This window comes from Semicossyphus pulcher, unplaced genomic scaffold, assembly GCF_022749685.1.
Source record: "Semicossyphus pulcher isolate SPU_LCO1_2020_fin unplaced genomic scaffold, fSemPul1.0.p SCAF_3, whole genome shotgun sequence".
NCBI classification, from domain to species: Eukaryota; Metazoa; Chordata; class Actinopteri; order Labriformes; family Labridae; genus Semicossyphus; species Semicossyphus pulcher.
The window spans coordinates 6,349,295-6,370,025 of record NW_027211704.1 but is presented as its reverse complement, the minus strand read 5'-3'; the positions used below and the strand labels follow the sequence as shown (position 1 = coordinate 6,370,025).

Genomic DNA, 20,731 nt, shown 5'->3' with positions numbered 1-20,731 from the left:
TCATTCAAAACACCTTGTGAATAGTTTAATTTACTGAGGGAGCCTGACTAATTTAAGGTGATCAAAAAATTATTCCTCAGGCTTAATTTTTCAGAAGAACACGCCTTTATTCCCCCCCCCCCCCCTCACACTGGGTCCAAATTTCAGGCAAAACCTTCAGGAGTGTTTGAGTAATTGATGAATATTTCCTGTGGGGAGTCGTGTTAAGAATGTCTATTTTAATTTTATTTTGATTACAGTGGCAAATTAAAGCTGTTCATTCCGATATCTTCCCACTCAATCTCACACTGAAGGTGAATGTGTCCACTGAGGCGGCCTACGTGCGAGAGAAAGAATCTATTCCTGCTGCTTTATTCACATTCTATTAAGCTAAAAAGATGACAAAATGTGGTACAAATTGTTGCAAGTGAAAATAAATTGACGCCAATTCAGTTTCTCAGCAGTTTTATTCTTGAGGTCGAAAAGAGAAAGCATTTTAGCGTGTGCTGTAATAAATATTCTTAGGGAGAGATAAGTAAAGTCTGTGTTTCTTTAATTGGTAATGAATAAGTAAAATAAGCTATTTAATGCACAGTGAATGGGCTTTATAGAGCTTCTGTAATCAGCAAAAAGTGAGGTTTATTTATGGGCTCTTACCCTCTTCCAGTAATACCTCCATGCTTTCTACATTTTTATCACCGAGCTCTCCTCGATGCATTTCTGTGGATTTGAATCCATGAATACGGAGCTTAGGAGAGCAAACAACAGAACTACAGCTTTGTGTATAAGAACAGAGAGATGAGCTACATCAGCACTTACTATAATGTAACCAGCCAGCACAAAGCCAATCACACCTCCCTCGGCACTCCCGAGAATCCCAGCATGATCCTCGTCATTTTGTTTCTCGCTCATTCCTTCAGGAAACATGTCTGATTACACACCTCTCTTTGCATTGCATGCTCTAGGCAGTTTGTCCCAGCTTTCCATCAGGCGTACACTGACTTACAGTCTCCAGTCCTGACCCATGCAACCGTAATGCTTCAGGCCAGAGAGAGTATCTGACAGTGTGCTAGTTAATTTGATGCAGAGATTGACTGGATGAGCTATCAGATGCCGCTCTGTCAGGACTCCTCTTTTTCACCCAGGCTGTAGCATTTGCTGGCATTTGTAGGCAGGAGGAGTTCTGCAGGAAGGCCTACATAACAGGAAAGAGCTTTCAGATGCAACTCCTCGGGGACAATCGATCTCTCTTTGCGGTGCTGTTTTAGCTGCTCCTCCATGGGGGCCCATTGCTATCGATCCTCTCCGTGTATGAGCTTTTTTTTTTGGTGTACAGGGGAGATTTTGTAGTGTGTTTAACAAGGTTTCCTGGAAATTGCTTGTTTATTCAATTACTTTTTCACTTGGCTGTTTATTTACCATATCTGAACTGTACTGATATTAAATTCTGTTTGCAAGGCTGTGGAGAAGGCTTGTACTTTGTGTTGTTTTTGTCCCAGCTTCCACCTTTCCAGTGTTAATCAGCTTTTTATAAAACACTGATTAATGAGTTGCATAATTTGGAAACAAAGTAAAGGACAAAAGGATTCATAACGTGCCTCAAAAGAAACAATGAAACATGAAAAAATGATGAAAAAGGAGGCGTGAGGAGGAAAATAATTTAACAGGAGGGAGTTTGGGGCGCAGAAAGAAGGTTAAGTGGAACATAAAGGGGGTATTGTGTGGTAAAATGTTAACTGTGACCACACAAAGGTACACACATACACACACATTGTTAACACTTTGCTTATGAGGCCTTTTTCCCAGCAGACATTTTTACATCCAACAGGAGGAAAAGCACAGGTAGCATTAACGATGGCTAAATTCCATTTAGCTTCATGGCTTTCTCAGACACCTGAATAGAACAGAACCATTGTTAAAGTTATAATTAACACCTGCGCTTTTCCTCCTGTTGGATGTAAAAATGTCCGCTGTGAAATAAGCCCATTATGCTGTTTTACATTTTCAGACACATATATAATGTTACAATGTTGGATGTCCAGACTAAACGTGGGTGAAGTTTCACATCTGTAGGTAAAAGTATGTCGGAGTAATCAGCAGGCTTCTCAGCTCAGTCTGCAGGCTGTTGTGAACGCCAGGTTTCACACAGTTTTTTCTACACGCTGCACTATGTGATGTCACAGAGAGCTGGCCAATTAGAAGAAAGTGGGCTTTAATGAGGTCAAAAACTGCTCTTTAATGAGGTCAGATTATATGTTATTTAAAGAGACAGCTGACTGAGTCGTTTCAGGCAGAGGCTGTATGAGGGCCTACACAGAGCACCAGTGTGATAAAAATTAGGATTGTAAATTATGCTAAGCTACTCCACAGGTATCAGAGTGAAATATGAAGGTTGAAATTATCATAATAACCCCCCTTTAAATGCTCTAAAAACTGCTCTTTAATGAGGTCAGATTATATGTTTATAGCTGTGTGGCAGAGTCAATGCTAGCCCTGAGGACTGATTATAGCAATAATCACACGGCAAGAAATCTATAATATGTGGATTATTATGAGTTCTTTTTTCCATTCAGTTTTGATGGTGATTTAATTCCAATTAAGATTTCAAACATTAGCTGACCCATTAATAGTGGATGGGAGACGTGAGTACTCTCAGAGTCACATGTTCCGTTTTTTTTGTGAGCAAATTGTCAACGGACTCGCACCTCCGAAGCGCACGACATCAAAGATTAGAGGGTCGTTGAAAAATTAATTCACCCAGTCTTAATATTTAACTGAAGTCTCAATGTTAGGAGTACAACCTTTCCTCTGTTTCCTCTCCTAATTCTGATGGATGTGTCTTACAGCCTGACTAGTAAAATACTTAAGAGGCAGGCGGCCATTCAGAAACGCTGCGGTTAGGGATTTCTTTACGGCCTCCTCACCTTTCTTCTGGAAATACTTCCAGGCCTTGAATTACATTATCCCTGGGTTCTTTTCTCTCTGCACTCGTCCTGGTCTGAATCCATGAATGCAGCAGTCAGGATTGTGGATAACAGAACTACGGCTTTGTTTGGAAAAACAAAGCAATGGGCTACATCAGCGTTTACTATAATGTAGCTCGCCAAGACAAAGCCAATTACCTCCCCAGCCACCACCACAGTGATTCACTGTGCTATTTTCATCGTTCTTGCGCTGTGCTGAAATAAAAGACTTGCTTGTTTTGTACTTATCCCTCGAGGAAGGGCTGCTGGAGACATCCTCACTTAATATCTTGAGCTGCTTTCTGTTTTTCGTTAATAGTTAACTTTTAATTTTTTTTTGTTCTCACTGTCCTTGTAAGTCAAAGAAATATGAAAGTGATGCAAGTCCTTGTCAGGATTCATTAGGTTTGTTCATATTTGATAATTATAACTGACAATTGAACTGAAAGTTGACGGTACATGTAAAGAGTTAGATTTCTCATCACTTTAATAATAAACAGTTTTTTCTATTGTTTTGTCCTTCAAACTTTTCAGTTAAGATTAAAGCCCCTTTCTTTAATCTTGGGAATCTAAAGATAGTTGTTGAGCAAGGTAAGGGATATGCTACAAAAATGTTTTGACTGCAAAAGAGTGATCTCCTCTACGCCACACACTCGCACACACACATACAGCCGTACCCATTAAAGCTGCTGTTAGTGCTCAGCTGCTGTTCCGATAGAGGTCCACATTTAGGGCGGCAAGGACAATCGTTCCTGTTTTGTGGGAATAAATCACAGGAGCTAAATGTGACTCGTGGTGTCTCACTTTGAGTATCGCAGTTGACACATTAGTCAGGTGCTGAATACAGATTGTTCTCCCTACAAAGTGCTCATCATCATGTACAGCTGTATCTGAGACCACACAACCAAGACAAGACAGAGTATTTCTTCTTCTTCTATACCAAAAATCATAATAAATCTGTGTAAATGCATAATTCAGTTTGTTTATTTTCTGAATCACAACTCAATCAAGCATAGAACAAAAGAATCAAACATTTGTATTCCCTTCTAACTGGGATTTAAATGTTCCCATTTAGATGGCACTTAAATACCTCACTGTAGAAAGACCTGGATTTATTACAGATTTTCAACGAGTGTGTCATCCTTTCTAAAAACCTACAGCACCTCTAACAAACCACAAGTACTGTCTGTGACACAGAAAAATAGCATTTTCAACAAAGGAAACTACAACAGAATTTTTTCTCCGGCAGAAGCGTCAGAGGCGAACCATCCAACCCTAATCAACAAGGAATTACTCATAAGAAAACAAACTTAAGGGTCTCCTTCACAAAACAACAAATCAATCTTATTAGACTCCTTTTACAACAATGGACTGTGGGACCAAGCCTTGTTAACTTTTGGCTCAGACATTACATCTATAGAAGACCTCCCCGGACACGCTACAAAACACCACACTGCAATAAATGTAGATGTCAGATGTTACTACTCCAAACTATACAACCATTACCATGGCAACACATCTACAGAAGCCAGTGCCTTTCTGGGGACTGTGTTCCTTTCAAAACTACAGACAAGAAAGAATGACAGCATTTCATTAAAGCCAGTTAACTCCAACATAAAATCAGTCTGTACGCCGATGACATCCTGCTATATCTAACTAATCCCTTAGCCTTCTATGTTAATCCACAATCTGTAACAGATCTATCAGAGTTTCTGGCCTCTACAGTAGCTGGTCTAAGGCAGAGATTTAGCCCATAAGCCATTTGGACTTAGATGCTGAAGTTGGGGACTTTTTCCTATAACTACACAACTCAATCCATTGAATACATCAAAAAGCATGGCTCAAAAAACCTAAAAGATACATTTAAACTTAAATTAACATCAGAACAAAAAAGACCTCTTTAATTGACAACATCTTCACCATCAAAAAGGAATCCTTTTGCCCTGACTTTGTGGACACATCAGCTTCTTCTTCCTTTTTTCAACAGTCAATACATTTGACTGAAAAAGCAAGAGGCGCAGGATAAACAAAACTACACTCAAAAGTATCTGGTTTTAAGGCACAACATTTTTCACACCACTTCATCCACCAACAGCCTCAGTTTATCCGACACCAGACACACAACTACTGTTCCGTCTGTCTCGATATCTTGATATCGAACAGACAATCTGTAAGGCTCTTCATTCAAAGATATATCAGTCCCAAAGCTGCTTCAGATTTAACAACATAATACCCACTTTACCTTTCCTGGTGAAAAGTAGTTTCCAAACTTCACCTCAAACTATCTCCCTCGCGTTTCGACCCTACATGGCCTTACCTTATGTTGACAATCATTAAGGAACACATGAACTTACTTCACCACTGTCACTTCCTCTACATACATAGTTGAAAGCCAACCTAAAAATGTGATATCCAGAAGTTCCTCTATTCCACTCCTACCTTTCTACCTTAACCGCGTTCATTTCTAACCTAAAATTGCAAAGATTTTCTTTTCTCTATGACAAAACTGTTTTGATAAAATGCTGTTTTTCGTTTTGCTGCGTCCAGTGTCAGCATCTTAAAAGGCATAGAAGGCAGACAACAATGGACACCAATGCAATGATTTATCTTGCTTTCAGCCTGTGAGATACTTCCAAATGCTTCATAATGCTGAGCTTGTTAAATAAGATACTTATTGAGCTAAGGTGCAAATAGACGACTGAAGTCCATTTGAAAAACCCAAGTAATGGTTATTTCCTTGGATTACCACGTTTTAGTACATTGTGACACTGTGAGGTTACAGCAGTTACCTATCAGAACAAACACATCATTTAATGCGTGGAGAATAATAGATCCACTTTACTGTACCGAGTATTACTGAGGACTGACTGACCTGAGTTTAGCTCTCTGTGCTGTGGTAAAGGGGTCTTCTTTTAACTGAATATCTAAAAATATAAACATTTCTTTACCCTTTCTTATGCTAATTACATCTTCTTTTGGTAAATTACTTTATAACATTGCTGGAAGTAAAGATTGATATCAACTCACAGAAGAATTCTTGTGTTTCACAGGCTCCCAGAGGTACGGATCTCAGACAACGGGCCTTACGAATGCCACGTGGGCATCTACGACCGGGCAACAAGGGAGAAGGTTGTCCTGGCTTCAGGGAATGTCTTTCTTACTGTTATGTGTGAGTACCATCACTGCAAATCATATTTTGTTGCCAAAGAAACATCCTTTCAGATGTGTCTCGCTTTCACTGCTCGATGTATTTCTAGTTAGAGCTGGATGGCAGGCAGGGATACCGGGTTCATGGTGAGAGACTTTTCAAAGTCAGCACATTGGACAGCATGACGAAGATTGAAAAAGTTGATGCTGTGCAGACCTGCAGGCAGGAGACAAAGCCTTCTTGCTCAGTGAAAAAGTGTGATGTTTCAAGTGTTGATGTGAGGTGCCAGAGGGGGGATGTTTCAAAGTAGACTGTACAGCAAGGAAGACAAAGGTAAACCAATGTTACACTGATGCAAAATAGTGATACCATTCATAAGCATCTTTAATATTCACATGATTATCATATCTTAAATTAGAGTTTGAAAATAATGTGACATTGTGATTGAGGTTGTTCACCCAGTTGAGATATACAGTATCATTGGAATCTGCAGCTCCTTGCCTTTACGGATTATTACAGTGAGTTTTTGATGTCCAATCTGTGACTTTACTTCTCGTGTACACTCCCATCACCTCTCGGAGTTGTTTTCGTCCACAAAAGACACACTTTTTCTGAGAGGAATCTTTGAAAACACACTGTATAGATACTGTGTATCTGATCTGCACAAAATAGCACTCACGCCTGGCTAGCAACGAGCTGATCAGTATAGTGTAACACATTGCAGCCTCTTAGCATGAGATTCTCTCGGATGTAAGAGGCCTTGAAAGCCCAGCTATATCACTCCAAAGTAATGTTATTGTTCCTTGATAATTTTTAACTGCAACCCCCCCCCCAACTGCTGGTTTTAGGAATGTGGAGAAGAAGGATTTTATCTAGATTTGTGTTAATTATCGGAGACTTTATTTCACTTCTGTACCGTAACTTCAACAGCAGGTTTGTAAGAAAGAAACCTGTTCAGTCTCGTCATCTATGCTCTGTTTTTCATTTCTCATTGGTGGTTGTGAAATATGTTAGACTCTCGCAAGCTTCTGTTGGAAGAAAAACAGATTTTTAATTAATGATCAATGATCAGTTGTTTCACACCAGCCTGGTATAAATTTGATAGCACCTGTCAGCTCTTTGTGCAGCATGTCGCAGTTTTATGTGAAAACATTTGAAAAATGACCCGCCGCTCGGATGGATGATGGCTCAGAGAAGGAAACAATGGCCCTACAGGCAACAAGCGGATTAATCACCTTAGCCCAATGAAAACAAAAGATATTTTACACAAAGGTGATTTTTCAGGATGATACGTTATTATTAATATGTTGCTGTCCCCACAGTGGCTACTTTTCTTCCCTACCTCCTGACTGTGTGTATGACATCAAGAATAAATGAACATGTTTCCTTGAGACTCCGTCGGCTGAAAGGCCACTGGCTCAGGGACAACTGATTGAATTTCATTTTTGATCTGGTTTAAGAATGTCTGCCCTTACAAGGTGGTAAGTTCCTTAGACTTTGAACCCAACAGAAATAGAGCAGATTCCAAATCTTAAGAGTGTTCACGGGGTCAAGAAATCGATCCCACAGAACGCTCAAGATGATAGGGAATATGTCTGTCTGCTGTAAGTAGAAGCCGGGATGGGGAGTTGTGCTATGGGGCATATAATCCTGGGTATACAGCTGATGGACTTTACTAAATGTTAAACACAAGCATAATTAAGTCGATCCACCGAGAATAAAGGAATCAAATGCAAGCAGAAAGTATGCAACAACGTCAAGAACAAACCAAACCACTAAAGCTGTGAGCTTAAATAGTACGATAAGGCAGATTTCTCTAATGTTTCAATCGAAACAGCATTACACTAGTGGGGAATGTCATGAAGCTTACTTTCCTCATGGAGAGGAAGAAGACTCAGGAGACTCAGATGTTAAGTTCAAGTAGTCTTGATCAAGGACAAGTGACAGAAACACTTGGAGGTGTAATGTAATGCCAAGTCAATAACAGACCATTCCTTGTGCTCAGCATTTAACCTTTCAGATGAGGTTGTGTCTATATTCCATGTAAGGATATACCTGTACACTAATAGGGTTTGTAATTATTTCAACAAGAAAGTGTACAGAAGGCCAGGCACCATGTGTGTCTGGAACAGGTGTGAGTCGGCAGCAACAGATAAGTCAGACCTAAGCTGACTACTGCAAGCTAGCAGCTGCCTACCAGCTGTAGCTAACGTTAGCAAGCGGCACACACAGCTCATGACAGAACTTACTTTTGCCCATGTTGCTAACTAACAATATTATATCTGTTGGTGTAGTCCCCTATCCTCATCACGGTCTTAACTTTCCTCGGCGTTTGGGCCACGTTAGCAATTAGCATCCTCATTGCGTGAACTAGCCATCTGCGGATCATCACCACAGACTTCATTCGCTCTCCCAGGGTTTTTTTTTTTGTGATAAAGAGGAAAGCAGTCCTACAATAGACTTCTGCTAGACTGGAAACTGCACGACTCCTTTCTGTATAAGTCCGTCACCCCACACGGTGACCTGACTTCCAGTGCTACATGCTAACCAATCAAATGGCACAACAAGCAGCTAAAGTCATTATTAATCGGGTTAGAAAAGTTATTTTTGACAGCTTATAGGTATCCTGTATATTACACCAAATATTTTTCATTACAAAATGACTGTGTGGAAGCGGGGACTTTGAGGGGCTCAGTCTTTTTAAGGGAGTTTAAGACCCTGCTACCAACTCCCTCCCACTGCTGTTGGTGTTCAGTGTTTAGCGTTGACAGGGGTATTTGCTGTGTCTCTACCCTCTACTTTTCTCTTACACATAGAAAAATAGGGACATTTTGTCTAACAATCTGTGTGTCAATCAGTCAAACGGATTTAATACCAGAATTCTTCCATATACTTCAAACCTTATTGCCACCTTCATACAAAGGCTATTACCATTATTCAGCCACCGAGATACCACATTCAATCAGTAGTGGAGCTTGTGTGCCTGTAGCCCATCGCTCCGTCTGTGCTGTAATTATTGTATTTAAGTCCCCCCAACGACAGCTGCTTCGCCTGCCTCTGATGTATCAATTTCTGCAGCAAAGACATGCTGTTCTCCATGTGGTCCTATGGCTAATTAGCAGCGGTGGAACTTTTCAGTGGAGCACCAGAGAGAAAGACGCCGTGTGACAATATTACTCCATTATCACATTTTGTGCCTCTGAGACCTGCCTACGGTTTTCATGTTTCTTTAACTTTCTTATTAACAAGCCCTTGACCCTTTTGTGTCATCTTCTTGATGGCCAAATCCATTCCTCTGCGTGAGCGCTCCCCCACACCAACGTCAGGGACAGACTTTGTCAATGGGAGGGGATTTATTCAGTTAACCGTTTCTTGTTTTAGCGCTGGGTGGGAAGAAGTGAACGATTTAGTTGTGGGACAGTTGGAGCACCCTTACTCAGCTGGGTCTTAAATCACCACTCCACAAGAGAGGAAGAAGAATGGCCTCTGGCATTGTGGCTAATTGCCGTCTAAACTGAAACAGAATTATTCATAACCTATTAGTGTGTCAAGTTCAGTGGGAAGTAAAGAAAAAAGTGGAGGAGAGAGAAAGAAAATGAGAGTGAAAAAAAGTTAATTAATAGGAAGGAGTACACGGAGAGTATTTTAATTTTTTAAAGGGCTTCATAAATAAGAATTATCATTTTAATGAATCCCCTGCCAAGAAATTCAATCATCCAGCTTTAAAAGGCTAGACCCTGAACTCTTGGTACCTCCGCTACTGTCCTTCACTCTCTGGAAAGTTTGCAGTGTCTTTGCTTTTCTTCTCACACAACATATGTTGACTTTATTGAGCCAGGAAGCATGAAATATCTGTCACCCTTATTATCTTTATAATCATACTTTGATGACCAGTTCTGCTTCAGCTGTAGCCTGTGATGAATGCAGTGAATAATTATCCATCCATTATCTAAATCGCTTATCCTGTTCAGGGTCGCGGAGGGGGCGCAAGCCTATCTCGGCTGTCATTGGGCGAGAGGCGGGGTTACACCTGGACTGATCGTGATATGTCCGTGATTATCCCAGTTCTAGCTGGGTGTCCAGAGTCATAGCAAATATTTGTAGAACACTAAAATGTCCTGGTTTTTAATATTCACTACCAAAGTGTCCCGGTTTTCACCACAATTAAAATAATAATATTATTACCTAACCCAATGAAAAAACACCACTGTCTGAATTCAACACGGATTTGTCTGTATTTGTGTCAATCAATCAATGTATTGTTGTCGGGGCCGTTGCTATGATGCTTGTTGAGATGTGTGTGACAGTGTGTGCATACAGTTGAACGGGCAGCGAAAGTGTGTCCAGTTTAGGCTACTTGTCAGATGATTTAAATTGTTTACAAAAGCACAAAGTTCTTCATACATCTAGGCTCTTAATTTTGCTCTTAAAGTGCACCAGATTGAAGCTTTTAACACAGCAACCCCTCCCAGAAAATAGTTCCAATAGTCCCTGAACACCGGGCTGACACGTAGAGACGGACAACCATTCACGCTCACATTCACATCTACGGGCAATTTTAGAGTCGCCAACGAGCACGTCTTTGGACTGTGGGAGGAACCCGGAGTACCTGGAGAAAACCCACGCGTGCACAGGGAGAACATGCAAACTCCACACAGAAAGGCCCACTATGTAAGAACTGGGACTTGAAGTAGGAACCTTGTAGCCGTGGGCGGCGGCGCTAACCACCGTGCCAGCCCTCGAAAGTGTAACAGAAAAAGCATCATATACAATCTTCTTAACCTTTGCGAGCTTGTAATTTAAAAATAATTGGTTGTGTTCTGTTTTTGTTTTTTTTATGTACACCATATACCATATCCTCTGGACAATTGGAAGCTTTTATCATGATAATGAGCAACATGCATTAACAAGAATTACCCACAACTAGGGCACTTTATTATGTACTGTGTTAGCAAAATTGTATCCCTTAACCTGAATGAGCTGTTGCTCTGCTGCTCTCTGCGTATAAATATAATTATTGTTGCATTACTGTATGATAATGTGTGAAGAGGCACTCTGTTATCAAAGTTCAAATTCACAATCTGAACTGAAAGGTTAGGGATGAGAAGTTCAGAGTGAGAAAATGCTGAAATAAGCCGATTGACAGGATCCTTATTAGGACTATTGAATTTCCTGCCGAACCCTGGGGTTCGGCCTGAGTCTGCAGAGGATACATTGAACAAGATGTAAATACACTGACAGTGTAATAGAGCCTCACCTTTTGACCTTCCTCATCTCTGTTAGTTTAATTGAAGAGGGCTCAGCTGAATGACATCAAAGAACAAACCATTCAGTTGTTTGATGTCCACAACAGAAACTTTAATGCGATTATCATGTTTAAAAAAAATGTACCAGAAATGATAAAACTGTGGGGCACTCTTTGTGAGACTTAAAACATCATATTCACAGAAATCTTTGCCTGCTGCTGTCGGCTGTGGGTCTGTCTGGAAAGTAGGACATTGAATATTTCACTCAACAATATGTTTCCTTCTCTTCTGTTTACTTGAAGATGTGTCACTTTAGTTTGCTTGAAAATATGTGTCAAAATTTGTAGAGCACAAGTTTCTTATATAGTTATTTTTTGTTGTTTAATATCCCGAACCTATGATCCTTAGGCCGGTGTCACAAAGGGAAACTACACGTCGAGTTTACGCTACAATATGTCAGCTAAGAGCAACACTGATGATTGACTGATTTTAGAGAACAGCAAGGTTATTGGTTGCAAAATGTTCAAACATCTGCAGCGGTGCGATCCCATCGGCTACAGTCCGAGGGCGATATAGCCTCTGGGGACAATGGTGAACATGTCGGGCCAGTAGCCGGCTTCTGGTCAAGACTTCCTTTTCCGCGTGTTGCATTGTTTACAGAAAAATAAACAGTTTTTCTTCTGATTTACTTGTAATGAATGGGTCTTACCTTTGCCGAAATTTCAACATCATGATGCAGATTAGTAACAAGTCAAAAAACGCTGAACGGTTTCCTTGACACATTGTCAAGGGAATTTTTGAATGTTGAATTTTTTGATCTAGAACGGATTGTTAGCTGTTAGCACGCTGATGTCTGTTTATAGAGATTAATAAGAGGGTAAATTGTTGACAGATAGCCGCTGATGGGACTGTTTTTCCTGCATACACCACAGCCTGCTGATACGTGATTGGTCCATATTACTCGGACTACAAGCGGAGTACAAACGGGACACTTGCCGTCCCTAAAATCCACGTCCCTGCCTACAGATTCTACATTTCTATGTGTAGTCTGTAGGCAAAGTAAACAGAGCAGTGGTGTAATGAAGTTGCATGGATTTCTCCGGCAATATAATCTCCCTTGTTTGCTTTAGGAGCAAACAAACTTGAATATCTGTAGTCTTTCATTTTAAGGAAAAGCTTAGATATAAGCATCGTAATGTTCCACCAACCAAACTGTGATTTAAAAGCAAAACTTTGATTTAACTACAAGTTTGTTAATCTCCTTAATAATCATGGACATTAAAGCTTAAAGGTTTTCTGCACTTACATCAAATCTCATATCAAATATAGAAAAACCATGAGTGCATGAGTTTACTAAACCAAGTTCTATTCCGAGTTGGATATTTTTTAGATGCTTTAGTTCTTAACCTTCAAAAAGTCATGTTTTATTGATTATTCCATTTGTTTGGTCCAGTGAGTACTTAGTTGATGCTTATTTAACCAGCTGACAGATCCAAGCACAAGTGATGTGATGTTGTTAGAGCCTAATAGTATATTGTGATTTCTGCATTGAGGGGATGGACTTCTGCCCCGTCACCACTCACATAAAATAGATACATCATCCTGCAAACGCTGTCATATCCATCCCTGTAAAGCTAAGGTCATAATTTCAAGCTTTGGTGGGTGAAAGAAATCAATAGCTCTTTTCCCAATGGCAGAGATAGGGTCATTATTTGTTATTACCCAAAGTGATTCCAATGCGACATTCCAAAGATTACAAGGAAAGGTTATTTGTCTCCTCGGAGCGGAGCCTGACCTTGGAAAGCCGGGTGGATAGCGTGCGAGACATCTAAGGTTGTTGTGTTGTTGTCTGTATCAGATGACCGTTGGGTTGCGACTCCTCCGCTGGCTGAAGAACATCTTAACAGCCCTCGTGTTTAAACGTCATGTCACGTAAATCCAGAATCCTTTCTTCTAACCTTTTGTAGAGGATGTAATTTAAAGGATACCCTTCATGAAGCGGCAGGCCTGGTATTTATAACCCCAAGACACAGAGATGAGCGCTAAGGTGGAGAGGGACTAATTACGTTCTCATCCCATAAAACTGGGATTCGCTTCAATAATGGATGCCCAACTTTAATTAAGCGCTGTGTATATTTAGGCGCTCGTTTATAAATGGGTGGGATTAATGGCGTACGAGGCAAGCCCAAAGACAGCAACGCCTGCAGACACAGCGGTTCAGTGCACCAGAGGGACGAGTTTAGGGACTGTGTTTGGGTGCTCGTGTCTGAAGAGGCTTGTTTGGGTGGCGGGGTTTGATGTATGTGATAATCTTTGAGGGAATCAACACCTACAGCGTCTCAAACACAGCTCTCTAATTCTCCGCTCTCACAGAGGATGCAGGTTTTTTGTTTTCCGGCTCATCAGTTGTATTGTGAAGTGTTTGCCGTGTCGTCTTTCAGCGTACCTCGGGTCACAATGGGGGATTGTTCGAGAGCCCTTGATGTGATTCTTCATTACTCTCGCATTTCTCCTCTGTGTCACCTTCCCGCTCATCACAGTTAACGTCCTACAGAGCGCTACCTGCATCTCAACCTGTTCAGTTGATTGTGAGCAGACACGGATGATGAGGAAGGCAGAAACACTGTGTTTTATTTTATGACAGTACAGCGCATCGGCTGTGGAATGAGCCTAATTGTTTTTTGCATCTTGTTCATTACGAAAAACCAGATAATTTCTCAGGAAATGAAGCGTTCTTCCTTTTAATGAAATTGCGTGACCCCTTCCCACTCCTTCGCACCAACACCATTTAGTTTTGCTGGTAGGGAGCAGCTCAGAACACTAATAAAACATGTTGGCTGTGAGCCCGTTGAAGGAAGAAAGAATGAAAATGAATTCAAAGAGCAGATGAATTATTAAATGTCTGTCTTTGAGCTAAACCCTGGGGTGATAATTGAGGCAAAAATAAACAACCCATGGGCTTCCTCAAGGATTTCTCTACCCAACATTGAACTTGTAGTCTGTGCATCACTTAGTTTATGCTAAAGAATTTCTGTCTGCTAGTTTGTCTTCCTCCCACGCTGTCAGATTTTTTCCAGACAAATGTCTCTTTTCCCTTTAGTTCTTACTTTTTTCCCACATTCGGAAACAGAATTTTAAGCCTTTATGAGACAAACAGTGAAATTTATCGCCGCTTTCTTGCTGCAGTTAGCTTCAACTGGGTTATGTTATATACTTACAATCGTATCTGCTTGCACATTATATCTTATTTAAGGCTGCATTAGCAGCAAGCCATTTTTACCCTCTGGCTCATCCAGTGCCTCATTCAGTTGACATTCAGCAGGCACTCGACAGCGGGGTAGCCAATGCCCGCCAAGGCTGTAGCCCTGTGAGTAAGCCTGTTTTCATACCCGCAGATTTCACACAGCAAACAACAAACAAGCATCTGATGGTTGCATCATATCATCTGCTCATATTCTGTACACTAAGAGGCTCCAGGAGGCATTATTCAAGCCTGAGATACCGTTTATCATCTAAGACCTGAACAAACTGTGTATACCCTTGCAGAGAAGTCCCAAGGTAAAAACATAATGAATTATTATGCATGATTCATAGTTGTTTGTGTAAACAATACAAAAAATGCAGCAAAATTAAAGGTATAATCTCAAAGATTTTCATGCAAATAAATGTCTGTTAAGTCACTATCACCCAATGAGGTAACACAATGGTGATTGAGCCTATGGCCCACTGATGAAAGCCTTTGCATTTGCAGTATATAGTATTATTACAGACTGTTTGTCTGTGGTGAAATTCGCTGAATAAATCACAAGCGGCGCCCAGTTAGTGACGTGTTTTCCATCAGCCAGCAGTGGTTGGTCTGCTGCCAGAGAGGGTAGGCGGAGCTAAGCGGCTGCTTTTCCGGTCTCTGCAAGTGTTGCGAGTAAACAGTAATCTACTATGGCTGAACAAACAAAGAAAAGATGGATGACTACAGATACAACTTCAAGAATAAGTGAAAATCCAAAGAAAAAGAAACAAATTGGACACTCAGATGAAGCAAACAGTCTAAAAAGGAAAGCGGCCGTCAGCGAGGAAAATCAGGAGTTAACATGGTAACAAAGGGAGCCAACTGCAGACGTCTGGATAAAATGGGAAGAGTGCTTGTGCAATTACTGTATATTGCCAAGGTGTCGCCAAAGAGAACGCAACTGAAATCTTCAAGATTGAATCTTTAAGGATTTGACTGTTGCCTATTAATACAGAACACATGCGGTCTTCATCAAATATTTTGAAAATACATTTTAAGTGAACACTTTTCCATAATATGCTGTATAATATCTGATAACATTACATAAAAAATACATATCCAACCACCTGGCATTAAGCGGTAATTACAGTTGTGTTTTTAGATCTCTATTTACAGATTCTACATAGAAATGTAGAATGTAGCGGCTATCTGACGATGATTAAGCTTCTTAATAAAATCTATAAACATCTGCATGCTAACAGCTAACAATCCGTTCTAGATCTAAGATTCAAATTCCCTTGACGCAGTGTCACAAAAGTCATTCAGCCTTCCAGCCAAGAAAACTAGCTTTTTAAAAGTAGTTTTCTTCCCCTCTTGAGGACAGACCTGACAAAGCTCCATGTTTACTTTTTACTTACCTTTTACTCTGCATCATGATGTTGAAATTTTGGCAAAGGTAAGAAGAAACTGTTTCTTTTTCTGTAAACAATGCAGCAGGACTTGACTGGAAGCCGTTTATGCTAACTGCTGGCTACACGCCCGGCATGTTCACCGTTGTCCACAAAGGCTATATCGTCGTCAGACTGCAGCTGATGGGATCCGAGATTGAGTCGCAGTAACCCTGTTGGATGAATAAGACAGGTAACTCTTGCAGAGATAGGAAAGAACAATATGCTGCTTCACACATAAGTAAGTTAAAGAGGGAGTCTGTTGTGTTCGCTCCACTTACCCTCTCTGTCGAACCAACCTCTGCTGGGTGATGGAAAATGCATCGCTTACCGGGTGCCACATTTGATACCCAGTTAGTTCTTTGTTCTTACAGGGCTTACATCAGTAGGTAATAGGCTAAACAAGCATTGTGCTAACTCATTTTAACTGATTATTCCTTTATGTTCCGCATTTGTTACATCATTAGCCGCAGCTGAGAAGAATCTGTTGTCTGCAGTGCATTGCTCATGCACATCGATGTGATACTCAGCGCTCAGTCACTTTTTAATTTTTTTAATGCTCTAAATATCTACATTTTCTGGCTGGTGGTCAGCGTAGGATAAGAGTGAAAAGTAAAAAAAAAAAAAAGTACAACTTTGCAGTCAAGTTAAGGATGACATCATTGTGGGTCATTGTACCACCCAGAGATGCTGTCAGTGTAGCATGATCAATAGCTGCACACGGGGTCTGGCTAAAATGCTCATGACCGATCCTCCAGCACTGTTTTTTTTTTACTTACATTGGAACTTCTACCTGCAGAGCAGAGTATACATCTCTTCTGCTGTTTTTGATCATCTCTGTTGTGGCTGCTGTGTCTGTGGGAAAATAGTGAAATGGTGCAGCTCCTTTGGGAGCATACGGCACAGTGTCTATCTATGTGTGTGTGTGTGTGTAGCGATGAGGGAGAGAGACAATGTGCGTGTGCAGATCAGAGGGGAGTCGGTGAGTGTTGGGTATGAGATACAGTTGGTCAGAAAATAAACGTTACAGCTCCCTGAGAGTCGGAGCACAGCTCTGGAGTTCTGTTTACCAGCAGCTGAGTGTAGTGACGCTCTCAAGCTAGCAACAACTTCAGCCACTGAGGTGTGAAAGTCTCTCCTGTGCTCCTTGAACCCAGTCTGGAGGAGGAAGCAGGTTGTTTAAGATACAGCAGTCTGTTAAACTAGAAAGTGAAGTTAAGATATTTGCAACATACGGCAGATGAGAAAGCGGAAGCTCATATTTAAATCTAAAGACGGGTGTCGTAGGATGTATTTTAATAGATTGGAGATGTGAAACCAAACTCGTCTTACATTGATTGGTCTTGTAGGATCAAGGCTTTGTGTTTTCGGCTTCGGTGTTATTTTTCTATAGAGAATGAAGAGGTACTTGTAAAACTAGCAGGTGAAATATTAACACGGTGTTGCCAGGATAGGCTATACATTGTTGGATAAATTATGATGTAGCAAAGTATAATATACATTAGGTTCAGCAGGAGGCTTTACAATGGTGTATAATTATGGTATAATTACACTTTATTAAAAACGCAAGTCAGCTTATTACCATTGGCTTACATGGTCTCTGGTCAAGTGCTTCAACTGGGCACGGGCTCAGAGTGGTGTTGAGTGTGTTGGTGTTTGACCCACACGGGCTGGAAATGGGCATACAATTTAAACGGCAAGATGGGTACCAGTGTTCGGTCAAATTCTGGGCTCTTCGTCAACCTATCTGGACTGACGCACGTCGGGCCCTCGTGTAAAATAAGGACACATTTGGATATCCCATTTGGGCCACACATGGGCGTGCTCTCAGTAAAGGCCTTTGTAGCATATCACAGTAAGAAGAGCTCAGGTGTTTATAGCAGCATTAATGATGGCTGTATTCCATTTAGCTGCTTTAATTTCATGGTCCTGCTTGTGTGCATGCTGACTGCCTGTCATGGCTTTCTCAGACACCTGAATAGAACAGAACCAATGTTTTAGTTATTATTAACACTTGTGCTTTTCCTACTAATACAAGGCAAAATGTCCACTGTGAAAAAAACCCATACACTTTTATAGATCCATATTCTTTTATTATTCATACATAACCCCACTTAAGTGCAGCATGCTATTGAAATATGTATAATTGTACCATTTTAAATGTAACACTGCCTCACTGTTATGCACCAGCACAATGGCGCTGTGCTGGTGCATTGGCCCCGACCATGGAACATTACTTGTGGGACTGTCCATGGGAAGTAACATGGTGAAACTTGAAATATCTTCTCTTCCACTCTTTAATAAGGGCATTCTATTTCAGAGCACAGATTAATTCTCATTTGAATGCATGGCACCATATAGCAGAAACGTTTACTTTCTGTCTAGAGTCCTCACAGATTGCTTTAAATCCATTTGGCTCAAAGCGGCCAACAACTCTTACAATGGGCAGTGAGACAGTATCATAAAGGCTCGTTTAATAAAGATAAAAACCCCGATGATTGCCCCCAACAGTGAAGTGACCTGGTTCGTTGTTACACTCTTTGGGGCATTTTACTGCAGATCAATACAAATCAAAAGCAACTTCTTTTTTCTCTCTCGATGGGAGTGGTCTCTCCAGGATGACAATGCTCCATCCAAAGGGACTGAATGGATCAATGAGTTTGAAAATGATGACTCGATTAATACCTCTGGGTGATTTGGGCGGATGTGTAAGACAGCGGTCTCCTCCACCATGTTCCGTCCTTGTGTTAGCATTCCACAGACTTCTAAAGCTAGCATGACGGCTCATTTCCACATATTTATAGAAAACATTCACGCATATAAGACAAATAATCTCTTCTTATGAAGATAGATAATGTCCTATTTAAGTATTATCTGTACTGAAGCCGTGACTATTGAGCGTTACTCTTGGTATTGCAAGAGCAGCACAATGAAAAGTATGTTATCGATATTTCCTCTCCTCACGACACCCACTTATCAATAAGAGACCCTCCAGGCACATTAAAAGTTTGTCTTTTCATTTAATGCAGCCATGTCCTGAGTAGACCATGCTGCTTGCAGCACCACATGCCTCTATTGTAAAAGAGTGCAAATTTGGACGGTGCTGATTATACTAGGCTGCTGAAAATGAACAAATACCATTTTGCTCTGCGTGACATCGAGGGACGCTTATTATACCCTGTAAGACACAGCATCTCCTGTCTGTCAAGCATTAATCATTCAGGAATTCTTCATCCCCAGACACATAAACTCAGTCATGGCAGAGCAGCAGCAGTGGAGGAAATGATGCAAGGACCACACTGTGCATCTGTATTTCCCTTATAAACACAGCTAAGCCTTATAGAATGAAATACAGTAGGTCACGTATCCGCTGTTTCCTGTTTACTTGGTGACTAATCGCTCCCTGTTGTGTCTCTCTTCTGCCTGATTAGCTTCACCTTCCCATTAAATTGGCTGGGAACATTCACAAAAGCTCCCAAAAGTCAGTCCAACAACTTGCAGAGTTCAGAGGCTTGGCGTCATACTACGCTGAAACACTGCCAAAGAAAATGTTGGTATTTGTAAGAATGGACTTATTGCAGAGATGTGCACTTGAGACTTGGTGACTTGGAGTCGAGTCGACTCGAGTCACTGTTTTGATAACTTGCAACTTGACTTGCCAAAAATAAATGACTTGAGACTTGACTTGGACTTGAGGCATGATGACTCGGATGACTTGTGTGTTCATAAGTTTGAATGTTAGCTGTTAAATATAAAATGATATAATTCAATGTTTATTGTGTGGTTGTGATGATCGGTTGACTGGCTGTCAGTCAAACTCCTCGCCATAGCAACACGCAACATCAAAGACCCCAGCTACCTGATGTTTTTTCCACAAAGAGAAGCCTCATCAGTCGTACTTGTTACTACTCAATGCTGTCTCAGACCAGACCATCATCATGGCTGCGTCTGTGCCAAGATAATACAGATACAATTCATTGTCATACTTTTTGAACAGGTTATATAAATTAGCCAATAATATCGTTATTAGACGGGCTGCTAACACCTTGTCTTCTCTCTTTATAAAGACCGGATACTTCAGGTAAGAGTGCTGGATCTTGGGTGGAAAAAAAGTGACTTGCCTTAACTAAGGCCTCGACTTGACTTGACTTGACATAACCTGTGACTTGACTTGACTTGCTTGAGACTTGGATCAAATGACTTGAGACTTACGTGGGACTTGAGCAAGGATGACTTGGTCACAACACTGACTTATTGCATACGTGTAATTGCATATATTGCATGTAATTGGTAATATGGTGTCAGGTTGTAACCATTAATTGCTGTCCATGTAGAGTGATCTAGATCAATTCTGAACATAAAAGAAAACAGAAGCATCTATGATGTCAACTCTTCTAAAACACCAAAGTTGGACGAAAGACTTCCCAACTCGACCATCCTAAGAGCAAGCGAATGCAGCATTAGTCTTTGTCTCTTCCTCTTTCTGTGTCAAGGGATTTCTTTTGGTGTTTCTTTAGATTTCATCGACTTTGTGTGTCTTTGTATTTTGATTTATTCCTGCTGCCTTTTGGATTATATCTTTATCAACGTTTGCAGCAAAATTCTCTTGGGTTTTTCTCCCAAGAGCTTTTATTCAAGGAAGTGAAGGGTTCCTCCAGCCCATTGCGTTTCTGCTGAGGTCTAAAGACACATAAAGATTAGACAAATCCGAATGGTACTCA

General features: G+C 40.8%; 1 protein-coding gene across 2 annotated transcripts in view; it reads left to right on the top strand.

Moving 5' to 3' along the window:
* Nucleotides 1-20,731, top strand: part of igsf21a (immunoglobin superfamily, member 21a) — a 251,268-nt gene that overhangs the window by 146,549 nt on the left and 83,988 nt on the right. For both annotated transcript variants that reach the window (XM_069677410.1, XM_069677409.1), the window contains exon 4: nucleotides 5,993-6,111. In XM_069677410.1, coding sequence (XP_069533511.1) covers nucleotides 5,993-6,111 — 119 coding nt within the window. The remainder of the gene's footprint in view (nucleotides 1-5,992; nucleotides 6,112-20,731) is intronic.